Raw genomic sequence first — 23158 nt, forward strand, 5'->3', positions numbered from 1 at the left:
GCTGAAACTACGAATAAAAAAAGATAGAGTGCAGGACACAATAGTCGCAGCTGCTGTTCTGCATAACTTATGCATTCTGCATAAAGAGATGGAGCCACCGGAAAATGGCCCGAATCCGGAAGAACACCCTGATGAAGAAACGTTGGGCGGGCCTCCACTTGGCGGCGGTGGGAGAGGTGAAAAAAGAAATAAATTAATTAATTGTTTTTTTGCCAATCTTTGAGCTGCTTTTTATTCCTTTGTAACTTTTGCAAACAATTAAAATAAATTTATTTTGTTGTACATTTTGTTATTTATTCCCATAATACAGCCTTCAGCCAGCACCAAATATCATAATTTATTAATTATGAATATAAACTAAAGAACGACGAGAAAAAGTGCTCAGGTTATTATTCTTAGGTTACGTCTAAAGAACTATGAGCTAATGACAGCCAGGTAATTAAATTACTCCCACATGAGATAGAAACTTTAAAGTGCACAGACCTGATATGTCCATACACATCTTATTATTCTTAGGTTACGTCTAAAGAACTATGAGCTAATGACAGCCAGGTAATTAAATTACTCCCACATGAGATAGAAACGTTAAAGTGCTCACAGCTGATATGTCCATACACATCTTATCATTCTTACGTTATGTCTACAAAACTATGAGCTAATGACAGCAAGGTAATTAAAGATCCCAGATGAGATCGAAACTTTAAAGCTGATATGTTCATATACATCATGTTATTCTTAGGTAACGTTACAACAGTGATGTGAGAGTCCAGAGATAGCAGACAATAATAAATATTGAATAGTAACAGTGAATAAATATAAACTGTAGAAGTAAAACATAAAAATATAGATGCTATGAGAATTGTGTCTACATAATGTGTACATTAGAGTACATTTATCCAAGTAATAATAAACTATAGCAGTAAAACATAAAAATATAGATGCTACTAGTATTGTGTCTACATAATGTGTACATTAGAGTACATTTATCCAAGTAATAATAAACTATAGCAGTAAAACATAAAAATATAGATGCTACGAGTATTGTGTCTACATAATGTGTACATTAGAGTACATTTATCCAAGTAATAATAAACTATAGCAGTAAAACATAAAAATATAGATGCTACGAGTATTGTGTCTACATTATGTGTACATTAGAGTACATTTATCCAAGTAATAATAAAACAATAACTTCGTAAACACCACTTTTATAATGAAAGTGGTGTTTACTAAGTTATTTTTTTCTTCTTTAAATTTGAACGTTACATCACAAAATATCTGCTTCACATGAATATAAAATAAAAATAGCTGATAGAAACAACAGTATTATTTTTTTTCTATTTCTTTCTTCAGTAATAGCTCTGCCAATTCCTGTCGAGCTTCCGCAGCTTTGCACTCAGCGAGGACCTTCCGCAGGTGCAACTGGCGAAGCTCAGCTTCTAGTGCTTCCGCAGATTTGCACTCAGCGAGGGCCTTCCGCAGGTGCAACTGGCGAAGCTCAGCTTCTAGTGCTTCCGCAGATTTGCACTCAGCGAGGGCCTTCCGCAGGTGCAACTGGCGAAGCTCAGCTTCTAGTGCTTCCGCAGATTTGCACTCAGCGAGGGCCTTCCGCAGGTGCAACTGGTGAAGCTCAGCTTCTCGTGCTTCCTTTCTCTTCATGACGTCTTGACTCTCATCAAAGTACTCCATCTTCCTCTTCGTCATGGAACTGAGATTTTTTCTCAATATGGCCGGAGTAACTGCAGACTTCTTCTTTGAAACTGCAAACAATGAAATTGTTATAGACGCATTGTCTTGACGCTACAAAGATTCCACAATGTAGAACAATATTAAATGCAAATGAGAGAAAGCTCCATAAATAATTATTTTAGTTTATATATATGTTTGTACTAATTTGTTACCTGTTACTAGTGGACTGGCCATCTTTCTTTTGATTATGGGCTTTTCAGCGCATATCACATCATCCTCCTCCTGCTCACAGCTCAAAGGTCCAGCATCAGTTTCAGCTTCGTCCACTTCCACCAGCTCGATAGTAGTGGTAGGGTCGCTCAACGTACCGTGGTATCCTACAATATGTGTACATATTGTTAAAATGATAGTTTTTCAACATTTATGTAGTGTCACTTTGCACACTCACATGTTGCACATCTGGCATTGTTTATATTTAAATTATGATTGAAATACTTATTAAATAATACCATCGCAATCTGAAGTAGTGGGTTCACCCACCATCGACGTCTGCATGATGCCCTTGAGCCACAGTGTGGTCTCCGAGACATCAGACGGAGGTGGGCCTCCACCCGTCTTCCTCTGCTCCTGGACCACATGGCTCCATTCCTAAAACAAACATACATATACCGTATACTACCTAAATTAAGGAACTTTTATGAAAAATTAGGAGAACGAAATACCTACATAATAGAATAATACTTACAGTATTGGCCACCTTTTTTAAATTGGAGAATTTCAATTTTAGTTGGTTTGCCGATCGAGGAATGGGACCAGGCATATTAGAGTTGAATTCCATGGATATCCGGTCCCATACCTCAATCTTCTGTCGATTGGTCCCCGAATCTGTTTTTTTGTTAAATATTACTTGAGAATACTTCGCAACCAGCTCATTCAATTTAGAAATTTCTTTCGGCGAGAAATTACTCGCCTTGTATCTGTAATAATAAAATGTAATCATATTAACATAACGTATAAATACATGTAAAACAACAGAATTGTACTTACTTCTTTACATATTCCGCCATTTTAAAGAATTTTTGTCGGACTTGATGTCAAATCAACGATGATAAATGTTTGAATCGTAAATAACGGGAAACAAGATACAGCAATGTTTTGACAGTTCTATTGCATTTCAAATTTCATTTGTGGTGTTGCCGCACCAAAAAATATTGCTGTGCGTTTTTCCAGACAATTTCGAGGTATATTCTGCTTTGTAGACTGGCCACACTAACTATTTTTACTTTAGCTAAAATAGGCTTGAAACAGCGCGTGGCCCTGTTTAACTTCCTTTTTAGTATAACCGATGGTTAAAATTTAGACTTAGTTCACGATTTAGCTTTCCGATGAAACAGACGGCCCTAGGTCACATATATATATATATATATATTAGGGATACTGAAGAAAAGAACTTTTTTTTAAAAAAAATCATGTATATCATGGGGGGGGGGTATTGAAGAAAAACACATTTTAAATTTTATTTTTTATTAAAAAAATCACGTAGATTAGTTGGTTGCATTTTTTTTTTTCTGTTCTAATTCTTTTTCGATCCTGTATAGACATAAGTTTCTTCTCGAACACCGCCAATGCTTGAAAAATAGGTTTTAAGACCCTCCATGTACTTCATCGCTTCTTCTTTTGTTGGGATCACATTCTCTTCTTCATCGGATGGGTCTTCTTCACTGGACGAGTTTTCTGGTGCTACATGACTGTCCACGATGTCGTCCACTTCCACCAAGTCTGACGTCATCACGTTGGAGTCGAGGTTCATGAAGTCCTCCAAGGGTTGATCAGAAATCCTTTCCCAGCTATCAATAATATGATCCTCGGTATCTTCTTCTGCCGCTGCCTCCTGCTCCTTGTTTATCCCAGCTTTCCAGAAACAATTTTTTATCGTCACGTCCGTAATTTCACCCCATGCCTTTACAATATAATGCATTGCATCTAAAATGGATATTTTAAACTTTTTTGGGGTCCTCACCTCGTTCTAGCTCAGACAATAACTTATTTACCAAGTTTTTTCGGTAGTAGTGTTTGAATGAACTGATTATCCCCAAATTCAGAGGTTGCAGTTCACTCGTGCAGTTGGGTGGAAAAAATGCCAACTTAACATTCCTTAGTGTCAGGTTTGTGGGGTGCGCAGGGCACCGATCAAGGAATAATAAAATTTTCCGATTTTTTACTCCCATCAAAGCGTCTAATGCAGTAAGTTGCTTTTCAAATAAGGTTGAAGTCATCCATGCCTTTTTATTAGCTGCATATTTTGTTGTCAGCGACCTCACATTTTTGAAGCAGCGGGGCTTTGCAGACTTCCCAATTACAAATGGGGGAAGCTTCTCACTGCCATCTGAATTCGTAATCAAAAGAACAGTGAGCCTCATCTTGCTTAATTTTCCTCCGTGACAGTCCTCCCCTTTAAAGCAGAATGTCTTAGACGGTAGTACGCTGAAGAACAGCCCAGTCTCATCCGCATTGAAGATATCTCCGGGAGCATAGTCTGCAATTAACGTCGGAACATCTGTCTGCTTCCAATCTTCAGCAATATCTAAATCAACACTTCGTGATTCTCCGCAAATCGATCCGTAGACCATATTATACCTCTTTTTAAAACGGTCTATCCATCCATTTGAGGCAGTAAATCCTTCGATACTGAGTCAATCCGCGATGCGTAGCGCCTTTTCACGAATAATCGAACCACCGACGGGAACATTGCTGGACCTCGCACTGACGAACCACTCTTTCAAAATTTCTTCCAGTTTTTCATACTTCGACGTAGTAATATTTACGTTTTTTCGCCATGACATCACATTGAATCGCACTTTTTTCGATAGATTCCCGATTTTTAATGATTGTAGCCAACGTAGTTATGGGTATACCCAAATCACGAGCCAGCGATAGATTCCCGATTTTTAGATTTTTCGATAGATTCCCGATTTTTAATGATTGTAGCCAACGTAGTTATGGGTATACCAAAATTACGAGCCAGCGAAACACGTGAACCAACGTGATTATTAACCTTTTCAAGAATGTTCCTTTTCTCTCGCACTGACAACGTTTTTCTTTGTTGAGACATAATAATAATATACGTAATACACTTTAGATTGTAATAAACTTAACGAAAACAAAACAAGAAACGTAAAAACAATGTGATGATCGCGAATAATGTCAGAAAGAAGCGTCACAAATCGAGTTGAAAACCGAATGACAGATGCGTAAATAAACCGAACAAATGATGCTACAGTATTTTACACATGGCTAAAATTCAAAAATGTCGGCCAATCACCGCGTTATGCACCGTACCCCGACCAATCATGGCACGGCCGGCTAAAATTGAAATATGTCGGCCAATCACCGCGTTGCGCGCCGTAAGCTGACCAATTACGGCACGGCCGTGTCAAGCCCGCGAAACTAACATTTTTTTAAAAAATATTTTCGACCTTAATTGCGGGAAAAAAAACGTAAAAAGCGAGTATCAAAGGTACTAAAATATATCGGGACAGAAATAATTACGCGTAATTGACGAGAAAACGTTAAATCTGGGGACGTAAAATTCGGGTTTCACTGTATATAGTTTTCTTCAGACATGTTGAAGGTTGATAGTTGTTTGCTAGGAGATTTTATTATTCTTTATTCGGAGGGGATGTCTTCTGAGGTTCTTATTTGTAAGATTGGAGATGTTTCGTTTTTTCTCATACATATTTTTCCATATTTTGCCCAAATAAATTTGTACCCAAGTCTTGACGATTAGCTAGGTGTAGTAAGTGTTTATTAAATTGGGTCAGTTGTTCATTAACTCTTTGCATGCGGCCGTATCAACTGTTGTTACGGCAAAAGGTCCATACTCACACGCGGCTGTATCAACAGTTGATACGGAAACTTTGAATGCCGATATTCCAGCGGTCTTTCGTCATAAATTTATTTCCCGCTCGCTTAAACATTCTGTCTTCATTAATTCACGTCTGGAGTAGTGTGTCGTTGATAGCCGATGAAACATTTAATATGCATCGGCTAACCGATGACAGCCAAGCCCCACTCGTGTCCTATACCTCTCTGGTACGAGCCCACCGCGTAAAATCTTACTGCAGTAAGTACCTGTGAAAAATTCAGCTATTAATAGTGTATCTTATTTTGTCATGGATTACATGGTTAATTGAATGTACCTCTCACCTGTGACTGGACAGACAGTCCATGCTTTCTTCTCTGTTGTAAGATGGGGGATAACGAGTTCATTAGGAAGTGGCCAATTTCCTTAGATATTCTGAATAAATTCAGGAACTCCGTTTGCCCCATTTCCATGGGATTTTGGGCGTCTCTTAAGATACGGAAAGGGATTCTTACTTCGTTGTGGTTAACTTCAAAACCCACAATTTCGAGCGCCAGCCATCCTGCAGCCATTTTATCTGAAAGTTATTATTATTTATGTACAAATCCTCAATGGTATGTGTAGTTTATTGTAAATTAAATCACTTTTATCTGGTTTTCGACATGTTACATACTTTACAAACATAGCCATTACATTATTCTATTCATTTAATAGCATTATTGTGCCACAAACAAGTCACTAATCATGTTTACAGTCAATACTTACGATAATATTAAGTTTTCTCTTGTTAAAACTACCCAAATATTGTTAATTGTAAAAACGTCACACTTAAATGAAGCCAATTCTTCGCGAACGCTAGCACATTCGGCAAGCTAAAGACAGCTCCCGGGGTACCCTTCGCGGAAGGCTAAGAGTTTTGGCCTGCAATCGAAAATCTAAGGATTCCATCTGTCATCGAGAGAACCCGAATCGCTTGATACTTAAAAAATCGTTAATTTAAAGGAAAAGACATTTTTAATGTCGTTAATTAGAACGAGAATCGCCCTCCAGTCTCGATGCTCGATCATTTGAATGAATCCAAATTTAAATTTTTTTTTTAAACTCTTTCTGTGTTTGACTCAGTTACATATTTTCTGGGAGCATGTTGAATATTTTTGTGGCAAAGTATCTAAAGCTACGTTGACCAAAGGTGGAAGAAAGTGCTGGAGCTTGCAATATGTCTTTGTTCGAATTACGCGTAAATCTTAAGTTAATTTTTTTTTCGTAATGCAATTGTTTTAACTTAATAAACTAAAAATCTCCACGCCTGGAAAATTGTTGGATGAAATACTTACTCAAATTTAATTTAAAATAAACCAAATGCTTCGCAAAGACAAATTATAAACATAAAAATGAAATAAATTAATCTTTTTTTAAGCCTTATAAATGAACTCACTCAAAAAATGAACAATTCCAAAACCTGCATTTACCATTTAGAATAAAACATAAAACACAAGCAATCTGTAGTGCATGCACTCACAATAACTGACCACTTTATAACAATGCTAGTAATAAACATATAAAACATGGGAAAACTTAACCCTTGGAACCTTTTAAGACCAAATACGTCCCAAATGCTACGCGCGCATTATAATTTCGTAAGACCAAAATTGTCCCAGAGCGACCATACATTATGAAAAGTTATATATCTCTCTTTCTCTCATGTGAACATTAATAAAAAAAATTGTCAGCAAGAGAACGAAATAATGCTTCTCCTTGAAATATGAAGGCTAATTTGTATAGATATTTTACTATCTCGAACCCAAGTGACGGTTTTATTTCTTTTTATATGCTACTTTAAAATTGAATTTTAAAATAAAATTATATGAAACCGATAAAAAGTGAAATAACAGTTTAATTTAAAAAATTCTTAAGTAAAGGAATGTGTTTTCAAAATGTTTAGTTTCATAATTTTTTATAGTTTTTCTACACAAAACACACGTTAAGTTTTTTAAGCCAATATACCAAAATTTAATTATTTACAAAAAAAAAATGTTTATTCCTAATACACATCTAAAAGATTATTGTACCTAGTTTTTAGAACAGTTTTTTTTGGCAAAAATTTTCGATTTTGGCGATAATAGAAAAATCTGAAACAAACCGTAATGCCGTCAACCCCTCGATCAAATAAAGTGCACTGATTGGATAAAACTTTAGAATATTGATAACACTGGTCGACATTTATTTTTTTAAGTGCAGTCCCTTAACGGCCCTCGCTATTAAATGTTTCTAGCTCGAATTCGAATATCGAACTCGCTGCACCAGCAGCTGGCAGGTGCGTTCCATTCAAAATCAAGACACGCACAGAGCAAAACAAATTATTATTAATTAAAGATATTGTGACTATGAAAATTATGTTAACGCCAAGTATAATAGGTACCTTGTTCAGAACGAAACTACAACAATGCCCCCCAGCGGAGGAACTAGGTTTTACTAGCCATTTTCTGTACTAAAAAAGTTCTGTTGAAATTCGTAAGATGTCACTAATTATAACTGACTTATATTGTATGTCAATATTTGATTTTTTAAAACACTTTCCCACTGCAGAAAGACAGCGCTGACATACAAAATACAATAGGTAGGTACCTAGGTAGGTACATCAATGCGCTCTGACCGTAATAAAAAAACGTGCTTGAAGACTATTCAAGGGTAAAGAATGCATGTTTTGAAGGATAACAAAAAAACATGCTTTTTGTAAGCTTTTTTTTAATAAGGATCATACAAGAAAACAACGGTGCCTAAGTAAATAATATGTAATGCTTTATTAACTTTATAATATACACAAACTTTTCAATAAGAGGGCTGCATTCGACGATATCAAAGTATCGATATAAACGAAGTGACCAATAATAATATGTTTTACACATTGAATTCGAAAACAAAATAATTTGAAAATAAAATTCATAATATCATAGTTCCGGGAGGAGCAACGAACTCAGCTATCGGTCGTATTGAAAACATACGATTAACTATTTTTAAAATAATACAAAAAACATAGAACGATTGACAAGGACCAATTGCTTGACTTATATACAAAAAAAAATCAAATTTCAACAAATATAAACTAACATAAATACTCCAGTTAGACAAGCTTAGCGTTTGCACAAATATAATAACTCCACTGTACAACTACATCTGATCACAAAGATTCATTGGCTTTTAACACCTTGACTTTTAGAGTATTAATAACATGTTCAGGTTCTCTAATCTTCATACCGCGTTGAATTCGGCTATCTGCTAACCCTGGCAATAGTGATTCGTTGAAAAACTTTATGAGACGTGGTAATACTTTCAGTTCAAAATCTTTTTCAGGATATATTCTTTTAACTTCTATTCCACTTTCAGAATAAATTATAAGGTCACAGAAGTCTTTTCTTGTAATGAACAATTGACCTTGAACTTGAAATGAATAATTATGCGATTTCTTCAATATGTACAAGTATTCCATTCTGCACAGTAACAAATATATTGTCTTCCAAAGCAGGGTCAAAAATGGGTTTATTTCCAATTGAGGGTAGGCATTTTACTTCCACTAAACCATTTTGTCCAACCAATCCATCTGGACTTGCCCCCAAGTACGGCCATTCCTTTCTGACAAAAAGACCACAAGGCATTACTTTTACCTTGTGTTTTTCCTCGTATAAGTCTATTGCAGTCTTTTCGTTGATTCTGCCATAAATGATGGCTTTAGTCATAAGGTCTCTCCTAAGAAGTAAATTCTTGACAGTATTGTGCCGAGGTGTAGAATCTCTTAGTTTGTAAATAACGCCAAACTTCGAAGCTGTAAGTCGTTTATGCCTCGCTTCCCTCCAGAGAGGATTATCTGCTTGACCGATTGTTAGTTCTTGCAGTTTGATGGTATCCGCTTCAGTGGAAATTTGATGCGTCAGCATATCCATGATACAAATCATCTTTTCGTTTAATTCCTCAGAGGAAAGGTCAAGTTCAGCTGCTTCGGGTCCATATTCACAGTCCGGTCCTTTATGGACTAGTGATTTCCTGGCTTTATACGAGTTGGTGAATAAGCGTCTCGCCAAACAACGACGTTTGAGTCGCAACGCTACCACGCGCTTGGTCGTTTGGCCAGGTGACTTTCCTGTGATCGTCTTGTGCAAGTCAGTAATGTGAGCTGGTCCCAAGGTGTGACTCAAGCCTGCACCGTAACATCGACCCTCGTAACTTCCACCTTTGGAAAAATCTATACTTTTGCCACCTACGAACTTACTGACAAGTGACATGAAATTCTCGGCTAAGTTCGTAGTGACATTTTCTGTCAGTCTATCCGCTTTACGGACAACAGCATCCACTTGGATTCGTAGATCTGACATCAAATGAGATTTCTCTAAAAAGGGTACATGGTTGATGGCATTACTACCAATGTGCTTGCAGTATTGAGCACGGCATTTCGAGTGACTTCCAAAAACATGGTCAGGACCATTTTTGAGATCATTTCTCAGCTGGTCCAAATTGCCGTTAGCTTGAATTATAGCACCACGTGCAGCACTTTTTAGCCTTCTAATCTCTCTTTTCAGTAGCGTGCGACTGCTGTTATCATACTTCGTGTCTGTAGTCAGCTTATACAGTTTGCTGGTATAGCACTTGATGACGTGGTTTGCACATTCCAGTTTTTGTATTCTGTACCCAAATGGGGCTATTTCTCGCACCCTTGCATACACACTGGAGTCACCGTCCCCTATGAAAAATTTGGCCCAAACCATGAATTCTTGAAAAATAAATTTCAGACCCTCAACTATTATTGACTGTTCCATTCCCGTAGATGGACCGGAAAAGTTAATATTGCATTCGTGTTGGCGCCTATTTTCACTTCCTATCGCACATTTCTGGCAGTACTTATTTTTAATACCGAGATACAGAAGCTTCCCCGTTCGTCTCCCAATAATACAAGCCACTCCCGATTTAGCAGAGAAACTGTTCCCGTAACTCCTCTTGGACCAACCTCCGTCAACAATCACAGTTATAAATGGATGTCCTTCATCAAAGTCCCCATTGTCACGAGCTAGCTGCGCCTCTTGTCGTATGTAAGATGACATTTGGTCAGCTAAATGCGTCTTCCATGACATGGCAACCATTCTCTCGATTGAAGAATAATTTATATGTAACATGATATGAAGAATAATTTTAGCAGGTGTATAAAATATATAACAAGTTTTTTTAATAGAGTAGTTTTGAAAGTATATCAGATAATAATTAATTATAGCTAGTAAAAATAATAGATAAAATATTAAATAAGTAACAAATAATTCAATATGGTATAGAGAATAGAAAATCAATAGTTTTAATAAATAACATGAGATAATAAGATAATATAGTAGATGTAGATAACAGATAAAATTTAATTTTAACAATAATTGAAAACTGATTGAATGTAAACTTAACTGGTGTAAAGAATGAATAAAAAATAACTTTATTTGATAGGTAAGACCGTTAATAATTTTTTTTAATATATATATATATAGAGACCGTAATAAAAAAAAATAAAGCACTTATATAAAACAGATTAAAAATAAATTCAACTGGTATGTAAAACAAATAATAATATATTTTTTTGACAGGAGTGTAAGACATAATCATGATTACATATAAGTTAAAAGAATGTGAAATATCAATGCATGTGAATAATATATGTTTAAATACATATTCCCAAGTAGTTGCATAGACAGTCCTACATGAGTACCAGCAAAATGCAGAAGGGTTAAATTTAATGGTAAAAGGTGGTAAGGTAATTGTAAGGTAGAGCAGAGTATTAAAGGATACAGTTTGTCGCCTATTTTTGGAGCAGTATCTTCCTTTTTTGCAATTGTATCGGTCATTTGTTTGTTTTTCTCTAGTTGTCATATTGAGTCATAGAGTTAGAAGGGTGTTTTCTGATGTGATGAGTATAGCTCTCGATTCTGGGGTTTGACGAATGTATACACGTCCCGTTTTTATCCATACGTATGCGAGCTTTTTCTCTGTGGCCGTCTTCTTCGCTAGGTAGAATAATCGTTTATTGGTAGATGTTAGGTGTTCCGAGATAAATACAGGGGTTCGAGGTCCAGAGAGGCCAATGGAGCTGGTATTAAGTTTATCTTCCTTCAATACTGCATTCATGTTATACTTTTTTGTGCAGTTTAAAAAATCGTTTCTTAAATGTACGTGTTTGAACCTTACGATTATTGGTCTAGTTTTTGTTGGAATGGTTCTGCCCGGAGCCCTAAAACTGGTTTCGATGTCATTTGTCGTGGTGGTTGTGTTAATCTCTTTGCTTATGTTGAATAATATATTTTGCAAATTTTCACCTTCAATCTCTGGTACACCTCTTATATCGATATCAAAATTTTTTTGTTGTCGTTTTTTCCATTGTTTTTTTCAGATTTGCCTCAAAATCCTCCATTTTTGTATTAAAAAAGGTTATCGAGGTCTTAAATTCTTTAAACTCATCGAATAATGCTGCCACTTAAGTTTGTATGTTCTTAAATCCTTGGAGATCGGATTTAATTGAACGGAGTTCTTCCATAATGAGTAAGTACTGTTTATCTCCTGGAGGTGAGCCTGGTTTACTACCGCTGTCTGCAATTGCAGAGTTCTCTTTGTTAGAAGTAGATCTGGTCGTACTGCGTGTTTTCTCCATATTTTATGGTGAAAAATGTGAATTTTATCACCGAATATTGTAAATTATTCAATATTGATCACTTTGTTTTGATTTTTGATGAACTTTATTTAGTATTTATTAAAACTCTGGTGGGCAGTTTTTTGTTTTAATTTAAAAACACAATTGTGAAACTTGTGGGTGTAAAATTTAGAAGCTAAAATCACACAGCGATAGCCAGCACAAAACTACACTGTATTTCACAAACTGAAGTGATCCCTTAACTTTTTTATTATACTTTTGATTAAATGAATGTATGTAGAAGCATTTAAATATGCGTCTGACGTTTATGTTATTATTGTTGTAATCGGATGTTGTAATTGGAATAAGAGATTTGTCTGGACTTTCTTTAGTCGAAACAATAGATCTAATGTTACTTTCATCTGAAAATAAACAAATAAGATGCAAAAACAAGTCTTAACTATGGAATATGTTAATGAATAATGAGTTTTTTAAATAAAAGTATCTGCCAAATAAGCAAATTTTCGAGGTTAGAATACACGTCAAATAATATCAAAACAACACTTTTGCCAGAAGATACGTTAGTTGTTTAGCTTTAGCATTGTTTTGATTATTTAAAAACCTGCGAAAATATACTTCAAATTCATTTTTATGGTTAAAATTCAAAATTAAATAATAATGTAACACGTGTTGTGAAACAAAATTCAAATAGCAAATAAATATGTCTCGGGTTCCAAATGATTTGAAATTGACACCACACAATTCTAAAATCTTTTGTGATCTTTTAAGTGCCATATCTACAGTAATTAATTAAAATAAGCGTTTTTAATTGTGGAAGTCGAAAATATGCACCTCACTCACTAAATGTCAAAGCGGTTTTGACCTGCTTGAAGTTGCCACCTACCGGTAGAAAAATGAAAGTCCACTGCATTGCCGACGTAATTCCCATACAAGCCGTGTAGGGTAAACAGTCACGCAGCTTAAAGCAATTGACCGTACGGGATTATAATAACACAAAATTGAAATATCACTGATTTGAGGGTTGACTGCTTTTACCTGTTTGTGTTTTTACGAAACCTATAAATTTTCGTCTAATAAAATGCATTTTTTGGTATAAAAACAGCATTTAGCAGCTTTAATTGTTTGACCAGGTTGTTCATTGAAGGCTACTTTATATGAAACCACTGAAAAGTAACATTTCCAAAAAATGTGGCTTAAGCATACGCGCGATCTCGAATTTTCATCATGTATTTAATGACATCTGTTATCCAAGGTTTGTGTTTGTCTTTAATATTTATAGTCTGTTTTGGAGCATGCGTGTCATATATGTTCAAAACATATGCATTGAAATGTGTAACCATACTATCAACGTCATCCAAATCGTTTATGAGTTGCCATGGCCCATTAGCCAGATCTGAGTTTAAAGCCGGTTGCAGACCAAAAGCTAAGCTATGGTGGAGCTAAGCTAAGTCAGCTAAGCTAAGCCAGCTATAGCTAAACTAGAAATTTGTTTGTGAAATTTGTTGGCCATCTGTTTGAGGTAAGTAAAACAATATGTTACGTTTATTTATGAGAGATGTGTATTTTGTAACTTAATATTAAAAAATAAAAAGCGAATTTATTGATAATTAAAATTATGAAAGGTATCACTATCATCTTGTAGTGTTGATTTGGCGGATGATGACTTATACTCGTTTTGGTATTGCTGCCTGGACATGTATTTTTCGTAAGTCTCCTCTGCGTCACATATAATGCTAAAAAGCTTTTTCTTCACATCCCTTTGAATCCAATTGGGAAGCTTTTTAGTTGTCTCACACATGCTGTTAAAGAACAAATTTAACGGATGTTTGTTTTTGTTCGCTACTTCTGCCTCCTCAGCTCTACGTTTGTCTCTTTGCTCACATCGCCGCATAAAATCGCCATCAACTTCTTTAAGTAAATCGCGTAATGATTCATCAGCAAGCTTTTTCTTTTTTGCCTTGGCGGTATTGAGTGTTCAGAAGCTAAGGTGCTGTCATCAAATTGAGTTGGTACGGTTTGAAGGTTCTCTTCATGTTGTGTATCGTGTAAAATAACCGGTTCATCCCGACCTTCAGTTGATGTATTGGGCAAGATGTCTTCAGTTTCATGTGGTGTGTTACCAGTTCTCTTACGGTTTTTCATGTAGGGAAGAAGGAATTCGAGTAAACCAGCATATTTCCAATTATTTGTCGGAGAAGCAGCCTGACCACTTGTACTGGCTTTTATCCTTTTCAGTGATTCTCGATGACCATCACGTAATTTCTTCCACTCATTCTTCGCAGTTTTGACTGTAACAATAAAATTAAATGATTAAGTATTAATTTTTTTTTCAGGTTTTTGGCAACAGGTGACTCATTTAGAACAATTGGATACAATTACAGAGTGGGTAATAATACAGTTTCCATGATTGTTAAAGAAGTGTGCAATGCACTTTGGACTCATTTGCAACCAATATATATGAAAGTACCGACAGAAAGAGAATGGGAAGCAATCTCAGAAGATTTTAATAATAAATGGCAATTTCCAAACTGTCTCGGAGCCGTGGACGGAAAGCATGTCTCAGTGAAATGCCCTCCTCATTCCGGCTCTAACTATTTTAATTATAAAAAAATTTATTGCATCGTCCTACTCGCAGTTGTCGATGCGCACAAAAGATTTATTATTATAGACGTTGGTTCTATGGGTCGATTTAGCGATGGAGGTATTTTTGCTGACAGTGCATTTGGCTACAAATTACAAAATAGGCAATTAAACTTGCCCAATGACAAACCTTTGATAAGTGGTGCCGATACAACACCTTATCGTCGACGGCAATCCATCACCGCGTAAATCATATTTGGCCACTTTTCAGGAGAGACATAAAACCACTTTTCTTAATATATTTACATCGAAATCGCGGCAAATCATTTTATTTTTCATGTTCAATTGTCTTTACAATTATGTATTTAAACACATATACGTTTTTAACCGAAAATAAAATAATAAATGACTTAAGCGGTGATGTGCAGTAAAATACGGCAAAAGTTTAGACTTACGCGGAAATTTATTCTTTTTGGGAGTTAGGTTTGTAATATCATTATAGTTTTAAAAGACGGGAACGTGGAAACAAATGTTATTTTTTTTATTTTTTTATAATAATAATATTTTACAACAAAGTAATATTATGTTACATGACATTATTTAGACAAATAAAATAGTAGATAGGTACCTTATCATAAAAATACACAAAATTATTAGTTACTCAATGACACCGACAATCATCAACGTAAAAATTTAGCTCATCAAATTTTTTTATTAAAAAAAAGTAAACTTACACTGTAGGTACCTCGTGTAATGTTAAAAATATAAAAAATAAAGTTATTGATATAGTAATGAATCATAATAGCTATGACAATCTTGCGGTATTACAGATTTCAGTTCCTGTAAATGTTTCCACTTGGATTCTTTTATTTTAATTCTATCTTTGTAAAGTTTTGGAATCTATATTATCTTTAACTTTTTCTTCATGTGCCTTTTTTTTACGTACGATGTGTCTTTTCCAAACCTCATCGCTAATATTCCCAACGTCGTGACCACAACATGTGTCACACCGATCTTTTTTGGGCATAAAAATACTCATGTTTTCTTTTTTAAACACATTTTCGAAAGTTCTGCAACTCATGGGACTTCCTACATTTTCCTTACAATGATCTCAATAAATATCATACAGTTGAGCCAAGCTTTTGTTAAGTAAGTACAGCTTTTTTGTAGATTTACGACAATAGTGCGATTCGAGTGTTGGAAGATCGTGAAAAAACTTCAGTAATAACATTTTTTTAGAATTTTCTCCTGTTGTTCGTCGCCTGTTCTGATTCGTCATGGATGACATCGGAATCATTGCAGATTCTGATTTTTCTGCCCAATACCTAACGGTCCATTCCTTAATCCCCAGGGTATTCAAAAACGACATTTTTTCAAACTTGGGCTGTAATATTTTCAATGGGCAAAAAATACACCAACGTGCCTTGCCTACGAGAAGAATTTTTCAAGAATTTTACTTAAGATAGGAAGTTGAGAGATAGGTCTATAGTTTGTAACGTCATGTTTATCGCCTTTTTTATAAATGGGAGTTATTACGGCAGATTTCCACTTATGAGGAAACGTTCCATCACTTAATGATTTTTAGAAAATTGCGCTGACCGGAATAGTGATATATTTACTACAGTTACGTATGAAGATACCAGGCAAACTATCTAAACCAGGTCCTTTGTTAATGTCATGGATGAAAGATATTTGTAGGTGATGTCTTCATTGATTTTAATTGAGTTTATGGCTATATTATTTAACGGATCAGGTTCCTTGACATCAGGTGCTAAATTTGGGGTATGATCAGTGAAGACGGTAGAGAAATAGTCAGCAAACAGGTCAGTGATCTCCTTACTGTTGTGTGCAATTTTAGAGCCGTATGTTAGGTGTTCCGGCATGTAGGGAGATTTTCTTTGCGTTTTGACAAAGCTCCATATTTTTTTTTGTATTATTTTGTATAGAATGTTCTAAGTGTGAAATATAATTGTGGTATGTGAGAGTAGCAATTTTCTTTTGTCTTTTTCGGAGCAGTGAAAAGGTTTGGTAATCTAGTGGGTTCTTGTGGCGTTTCCAGGCTCGAAAGAATTTCAGCTTTTCTTTTGTAATGTTAATAAGAGCCGATGAGTACCACGTTGGGAAATCGGTTGGTTTCACAACTTTCTTTGGAACAAAGTCATCTATTAAGGCGTCGATGATTAGGTACAAGCTGTTAACCGCCGTGTTAACGTCCTGTGCGTTTAAAACAGAAGACCAGTCAGTTTTTGCCAGAGCGTCATTGACTAGGTCATAGTTGACTTTATTGAATAACTTGATCGTCTGGGGTGAGGAAGTGGTTATGGGGGCGTAAATATTGAGTTCAACTATTAAGGATGTGTGATGTGCGTGAATATCTTGGCATATGTATTCAGGAGTTACCATCGAGATCAACTCCACACTGACTAATTGTTGGTGGCTGATTTTGGGAATAATCAAGAAAATTCCAAATTATTTATATCAATGTTTTCTATATTTTCATTTGTAGAACATTCACCAACTTTTTTTCCACTGCCCTGTTTGTCAGATAATGTATTTATTCCGAGTTCTTTGCACATAGCATCAACAAATAACTCATCATCGCTAGAATCGTACATTTTGTTACTGAAATAAAAAAAAATAAAAATAATTAATATATTTGTTTCGCTATATACTATTAGTGAAGTAATAGTAAAGTATAATATATAATTATTAGTAAAGTCACAAAAATTAAAAAGGACAAATCAAAAAAGAATGAATCAGCGCGTATCTCACGTTTTCCGATACAATGAAACGAATCATTGCGAAGTGTATCAACGCGTAAGTTCATAATGATTAATAATAACGTCTACCGTGTGCACAAACCAATGTTTGCAATATATAATTACTTAGTCTCATAATACATACCTTTTGTAAGACATCCGATGAACAGAAAACACATAAATTTTAAAAAAAACTGTTGTAATCAGCGAAATAACGTGTTGCGGCAATGACGGTTGGTCAACGACTGAGATAGGCGATGATTTTACCCAAACGGAAGGCAAATGAGATGCGCGGTGATACTATTTTCGTTGTAGGACTATTTCCTTACATTGAAAAAATCCTATAATAATCCCAACGATGTAGGTTTATGACCGCCGTCGAATGGCATTTCAAGATGACTTACGCGGTGATGTTACATACGCGGTGATGGATTGCCGTTGACGTTATGTGTTTATAGGTGATCAGGCATTTCCTTTACAAAAACACTTTATGAGACCGTACCCAAAGAGTACATATCAAGATAGCAGAGCAAGAAATACTTTTAACTATCGTCTTAGCAGAGCATGAAATGTGGTAGAAAATGCATTCGGTATATTGTCAGTGCGATTTCGTGTATTTCGTCGGCCCTTCGAGTGTAAATTAGAATTAGTTGACACCGTTACAAAAACAACCTGTGTCCTGCACAATTATTTAATCTCTTCGAAAACGTCAACTAGTACCATCAATGTCGAAGACGAGCAACCTTTTCAATCGTTACGACTAAACGACAACTTAGGAGCGACTAGAGAAGCATTTCGTGTCAGAGAGTCCTTTTGTAATTATTTTAATAATATAATTTTTTTTTTTTTTTTTTTCTATATTTAGAAAAAAAAGTAAATATTCACAAGAGATAAAAATATATTACATTTCATATCAGACATCACTTTTTTTGTTTACCCAATTTGTAGAGAAATATTATCGGGTAAAACTGGGGAGCTAGTCTATGTGCTTATATATATATAGATAATAATATGTACAGTTACAAAAATGGAAAAAAATATTTTCAAAAATACTGTAAAATACTACAAAATATTGTACAATAAGAAAATTACAAATAATTATAGAAACAGAATATCAACAAAAATCAACGAAAAATCAACAAAAATATAAGTAACAGAATGTATCTGAAAATCATCGATAAAAGTAAGTCAATCTTCTCTGTAAAAATACAACAAAAGTTTTTTTTTTAAATTTAAAATAATTTTTCTCACTTTTTATTGTATCCGGTAAATCGTTAAATAACTTTGGGCCTATATATTCATGATGGTGTTGTGCAGCTGTCGTATTGCATCTAGGTACATACATGTTCCCAGATGTTCTAGGTCTTATACTTCGCGTTGAGGACCTTTCAGAATCTTTAAAAACTTTAAAAATAGCATTTCTTTGAAATAGTTTTGAAATCGGTAGGACCTTAAATTTTTCAAAAAGTTCGTTGGTTGGAAAAATTCTTGGTTTTTTAATAATAACTTTGATTATCATTTTTTGTGTTGTTACTATCGAATACAGATTATTCTTATAGATACCTCCCCATGCGATTATTCCGTACTGCAACACTGACTGTACAAGAGCAAAGTAAACCATTTTAATATTTGAAAGATTTAGGATATTTCTTAATTGTATAAAAATGTAAGTAAGTTTTCTAATTCTTTTTACACAGTTTTCGATATGTTTCTTAAATTTCATGTTACTTTCTATAGTGATCCCTAGATATTTGACATCTGGGGTTTTCTTCAGGATTTTACAATTATTATCGTTACATTCTCCTCCTTTACACGAACGACTGTGCACTATCACGCTAATATTGGAATCTGTGACAGGATCATTAAGATAAAAAGGTATATATGATGTTTTTTCTACATTAAGACTAAGTAAGTTATCATCACACCATTCTTTCAATATGTTAATGTCAGCATTCGCAGCTATATTTACTTCTGTCCATGTTATTCCTTCGATTATGATGACTGTGTCATCCGCATATGAGATGACACTTCCATTAAGAGGGAGAGTGAACATGTCATTGACATATATAAGGAAAAGTATAGGCCCAATTACTGTGCCTTGTGGAATTCCATATTCAGAAGACAAGGGTTCACTTAGTGAATTATTTAGTTTAACGTATTGTTCTCTATTTTTTAAGTAACTCTGGAACCAAGATAAAGCTTTGTCTTCCAGTCCAATTTTCTCTAGCTTAGCGATCAGCCTAGAATGCGACACACTATCAAAAGCCTTTTTTAAATCGATAAATATTCCCAGACACTTCCGACGTCTATCCAAGTTCCCCATAACTAGAGAAGTCAATTTTTAAGAAGTCAATTTTTGAGAAGTCAATTTTTGAGAAGTCAATTAACTTACTGTCTGGTATCTCGGTGTTATTTATTTCCTCCACTATCCTCTTCCATATAACATCCTTTTTATTTGTGTCACGATAGTCTTTTCCTTCCGTATTCCACAGGATTGGAAATTGTTTAACACTTTCAATAAAATGCTCCATTTCAAGACAACGAAAAATCGACCGATGCGCACGAGAGACTCGACAACACTGGACAACACTAACGAAAGGAGCCAAAGGGGAGCGCGAGGGGTGAGGCGGGCGAGCCAGCTTAGCTCAGTTAGCATCGGCCGGCATACACAATTAACTTCGCTTCGCATATTTCGGGTAGTTCACATAGCTTAGCTTACATAGTTTGCGGTCTGCACACGTATGGAGAATCACCTCAGCTACGCGAGCTAAGGTAAACTAACTTAGCTTAGCTCTTGATCTGCAACCCGCTTTACTCATTCATGTCTATATCTTTAATATTTCTATATGTTATTGTTTTGGGGATATATTTTGGTTTGGGAAATTTTAAGACGCATACAACCAAACCATGGTCGCTGATAGATTTATAATGGTAATTTTGAGTATGTTCAACTACTTCAGGTTTATTAGTGAATACCACATCTATAAGTGTCGAGGAAGTAACTGTTACTCTTGTTGGTTCGTTTACAGTTGGCGTCATATTAAATACTTGCAGTGCGTCTATTAACTTATTATTTATGTTTATATTTAAATCACCAAGCAAAAAAACCGTTTCACACTGAAATATGAGGTCAGATAAGTTATCACTTATACAGTCTATTGCAGAGATGGGCAAACTTTTTAAGGAAAGGGCCAGATAAAATAAAAAATTATCTAGGCGGGCCGGAAAAAAAATTTAGTAAAATAATTTTTTATAAGTGATATAAGTACTTTATTTTTTAATTTTTACATCATGCATAATATTGAGTACATTATATGCTAAAATGGTAAAAAAGTAACAAACATTGATTATTCTTTAGAAGAGTATGAAGGCGTATGTGACAGATGAAACTGTGGCTGAGCTTCTAAAAGTTTATCATAATCTGGTAAAAACTGGGATGAGCTGATTCGCAGTAGTGAAGCTAAATGGTTTTCAGTCAATCGGTTTCTAACACTGTTTTAACACTGTTTTTGCGAAGCTTCATAGTAGAAAACACCTGTTCACAGATGTAGGAAGATGCAAACATCGCAATTATCTTCTGAGCGTGAGATTTCAGGTTTGGGAAACTTGATTTTGACAGGGCCTTGTAGAACTCAATTTTGGAAACGTTGAGAAACAGTTGCTTCAATTCAGTGTTACATTGCAACTCAATCAATTCGAACTGCAATTCTGGTTTGACTGATTCACAATCCATATTAAATGGCATGCTAAAAATGTCCAGGTCCTGTTCTATAACTTTGAAGTCTTGGAATCTTTGTTCAAATTCTTCATAAAGATATTTCACGCTTTTCTCATAGTTCTTAAGTTGGTCCTCCCTAACTGCAATAGTTTTTAGTCTTGGAAAATGGATAAAGTCTTTCTTGACTAGTTGTTTAGAAAATAGATTCAATTGCATTTTGAAACTCCTGATATGACCCCAAATATTATTGATTAATTGATTTCTTCCCTGGAGTTTAAGGTTCAATTTATTGATGTGACTGAGAAGATCTGTAAAAAATGCAAAGTTTGAAAGCCATACAATATCTTTCATATGTTCACATTCGTCCATTCCTTTTTCTTCCATGAAAGAGATTATTTCGTCCTTTAAATCCCAAACTCGTTCGAAAACTCGTCCTGCACTGAGCCACCTTACTTTAGTGTAGTAAAGTACATCAGAATACTCAGACTTCAATGAGTCAAGAAACTCTCGAAATTGTCTATGATTGAGTGCTCATGAACGAATGCTATTAACAAGCTTAATAACAACATCAAGCACATGTTTCATGGCTAGAGCAGATTTACACAGAGCTTCTTGATGTATGATACAATGAAGAAACACAGCTTCGTTCCCAGGAAATGATTCCTTAAACATGCCTACAAAACCAGATTTCATCCCTGTCATATTCGGTGCTCCATCAGTAGTGATGTTACAAATTTTGGTCAAAGGTACTTTCAAAGACGTGATAGTTTCTTGAAATTCTTGAAAAATGTCTGATCCTTTGAATTCCTTAAATACCGTAACACCATATAAATTATTAATTCAATCTGAGGTTGAATTCCTTAAATACCGCTACAGCTTCATTGCATATGAGGCACACAGGTTTATCCTTAATATGTGTAAAAAAGTATTTCCAAGTCCACTCATCTTTAAAAATACGACATTCTGAATCAACTTTACGTTTTTTACTTGCCATTGTAACGATCAAAAATATCAAAAACACTACCAAAAAAGCACAACCATAGAAACACAAGCCAGGCATACAGCCGCAGAGGTGACTTGACACTGACTACGCACGCGACGTCGCGTCGTGACTGTCCGAACTACACTGATGAACATTGAACGATTGAACACTGACCTTGACAACAGAGGAAACGAAAATGGTAGCGCCCGATTCGTCCCGAACTTAGCCGAGAAACATTGTGAAGCATTGCACTTCACATCGCCATGCATTCGCCATGCTACCGATCTGCAAAGCGCGAGGTTGTGTGCAAACTAATATTAGATGCAATAATACCGTACTTAAAACACAATGAGAAGGAAACCGTTAAGTATTCTATTCTATCTACGTAGAAAATACATTTTGTTCAATTGGTAAATTGTGGTAGGGTTATTCAAAACAATGTCGCGGGCTGGATTGACTAGCCTGGCGGGCCGGACTTGGCCTGCGGTATTTAAGTATTTGTTTTCGTGTGGCAGTATAGTGCTAGACAGTTCACGACGTACGTAGAAGCCTACACCACCACCTCGTTTGGGGCGAGGGAAAGATGTAACGTATAGCCCGGAATTGCTCTATCTGTAGTACCTCTGCTCGCATCAATCCAAGTTTCGTTTAAGGCTAATACATCAATTTCATGTTTTCTAATATAGATTTATAAATCATCAAACCCTGTACCAAGTGACTGTGCATTTAAAAAACCAACAGTCAGCCTACGTTTTTTTATTATTATGTGGAGACATTGTGGAAGTTATTACAAGCCATAATCAGTCATGCTAACTTGCATATCAATTGCGGCTTTTTGTGCAGGGCAGACTCTATCTCCCGTGGCATGGTTTGCTGGTTTCTTGAAGCGAGTGGAGGT

The 23158-nt window shown here is 35.3% G+C and overlaps 1 protein-coding gene and 1 pseudogene across 2 annotated transcripts; both read right to left on the bottom strand.

Moving 5' to 3' along the window:
* Nucleotides 1-241: 241 nt before the first annotated feature.
* Nucleotides 242-13425, bottom strand: LOC149426227 (uncharacterized). 2 transcript variants are annotated; one of them, XM_089644437.1, is made up of 6 exons: nt 13105-13425; nt 5896-6128; nt 2435-5820; nt 2199-2337; nt 1902-2066; nt 242-1760 (listed from the first exon to the last, which is right to left on the bottom strand). In XM_089644437.1, exons 3-6 carry the CDS (start codon nt 2687-2689, stop codon nt 1327-1329), a joined length of 993 nt encoding a protein of 330 aa, XP_089500563.1. In that variant the 5' UTR covers nt 2690-5820; nt 5896-6128; nt 13105-13425; the 3' UTR covers nt 242-1326. The 2 variants fall into 2 exon arrangements, with proteins under 2 accessions (XP_089500563.1, XP_089500509.1); XM_089644383.1 differs by having other exon boundaries at nt 5896-13425.
* Nucleotides 13426-13730: 305 nt separating this feature from the next.
* Nucleotides 13731-22490, bottom strand: LOC149426228 (uncharacterized; annotated as a pseudogene).
* Between the last annotated feature and the right edge of the window lie 668 nt (nt 22491-23158).

Source organism: Hesperophylax consimilis, chromosome 1 (assembly GCF_061612785.1).
Source record: "Hesperophylax consimilis isolate HC1 chromosome 1, BYU_Hcon_1.0, whole genome shotgun sequence".
NCBI lineage: Eukaryota > Metazoa > Arthropoda > Insecta > Trichoptera > Limnephilidae > Hesperophylax > Hesperophylax consimilis.

Coding starts and splice junctions, on each gene's coding strand:
- LOC149426227 (XM_089644437.1), bottom strand. CDS start 2,689: ATGATTACATTTTATTATTACAGATACAAGGCGAGTAATTTCTCGCCG. Junction 2,067..2,198: donor CACTACTTCAGATTGCGATG/GTATTATTTAAT, acceptor CACATATTGTAG/GATACCACGGTACGTTGAGC. Junction 1,761..1,901: donor GGCCAGTCCACTAGTAACAG/GTAACAAATTAG, acceptor CATTGTTTGCAG/TTTCAAAGAAGAAGTCTGCA.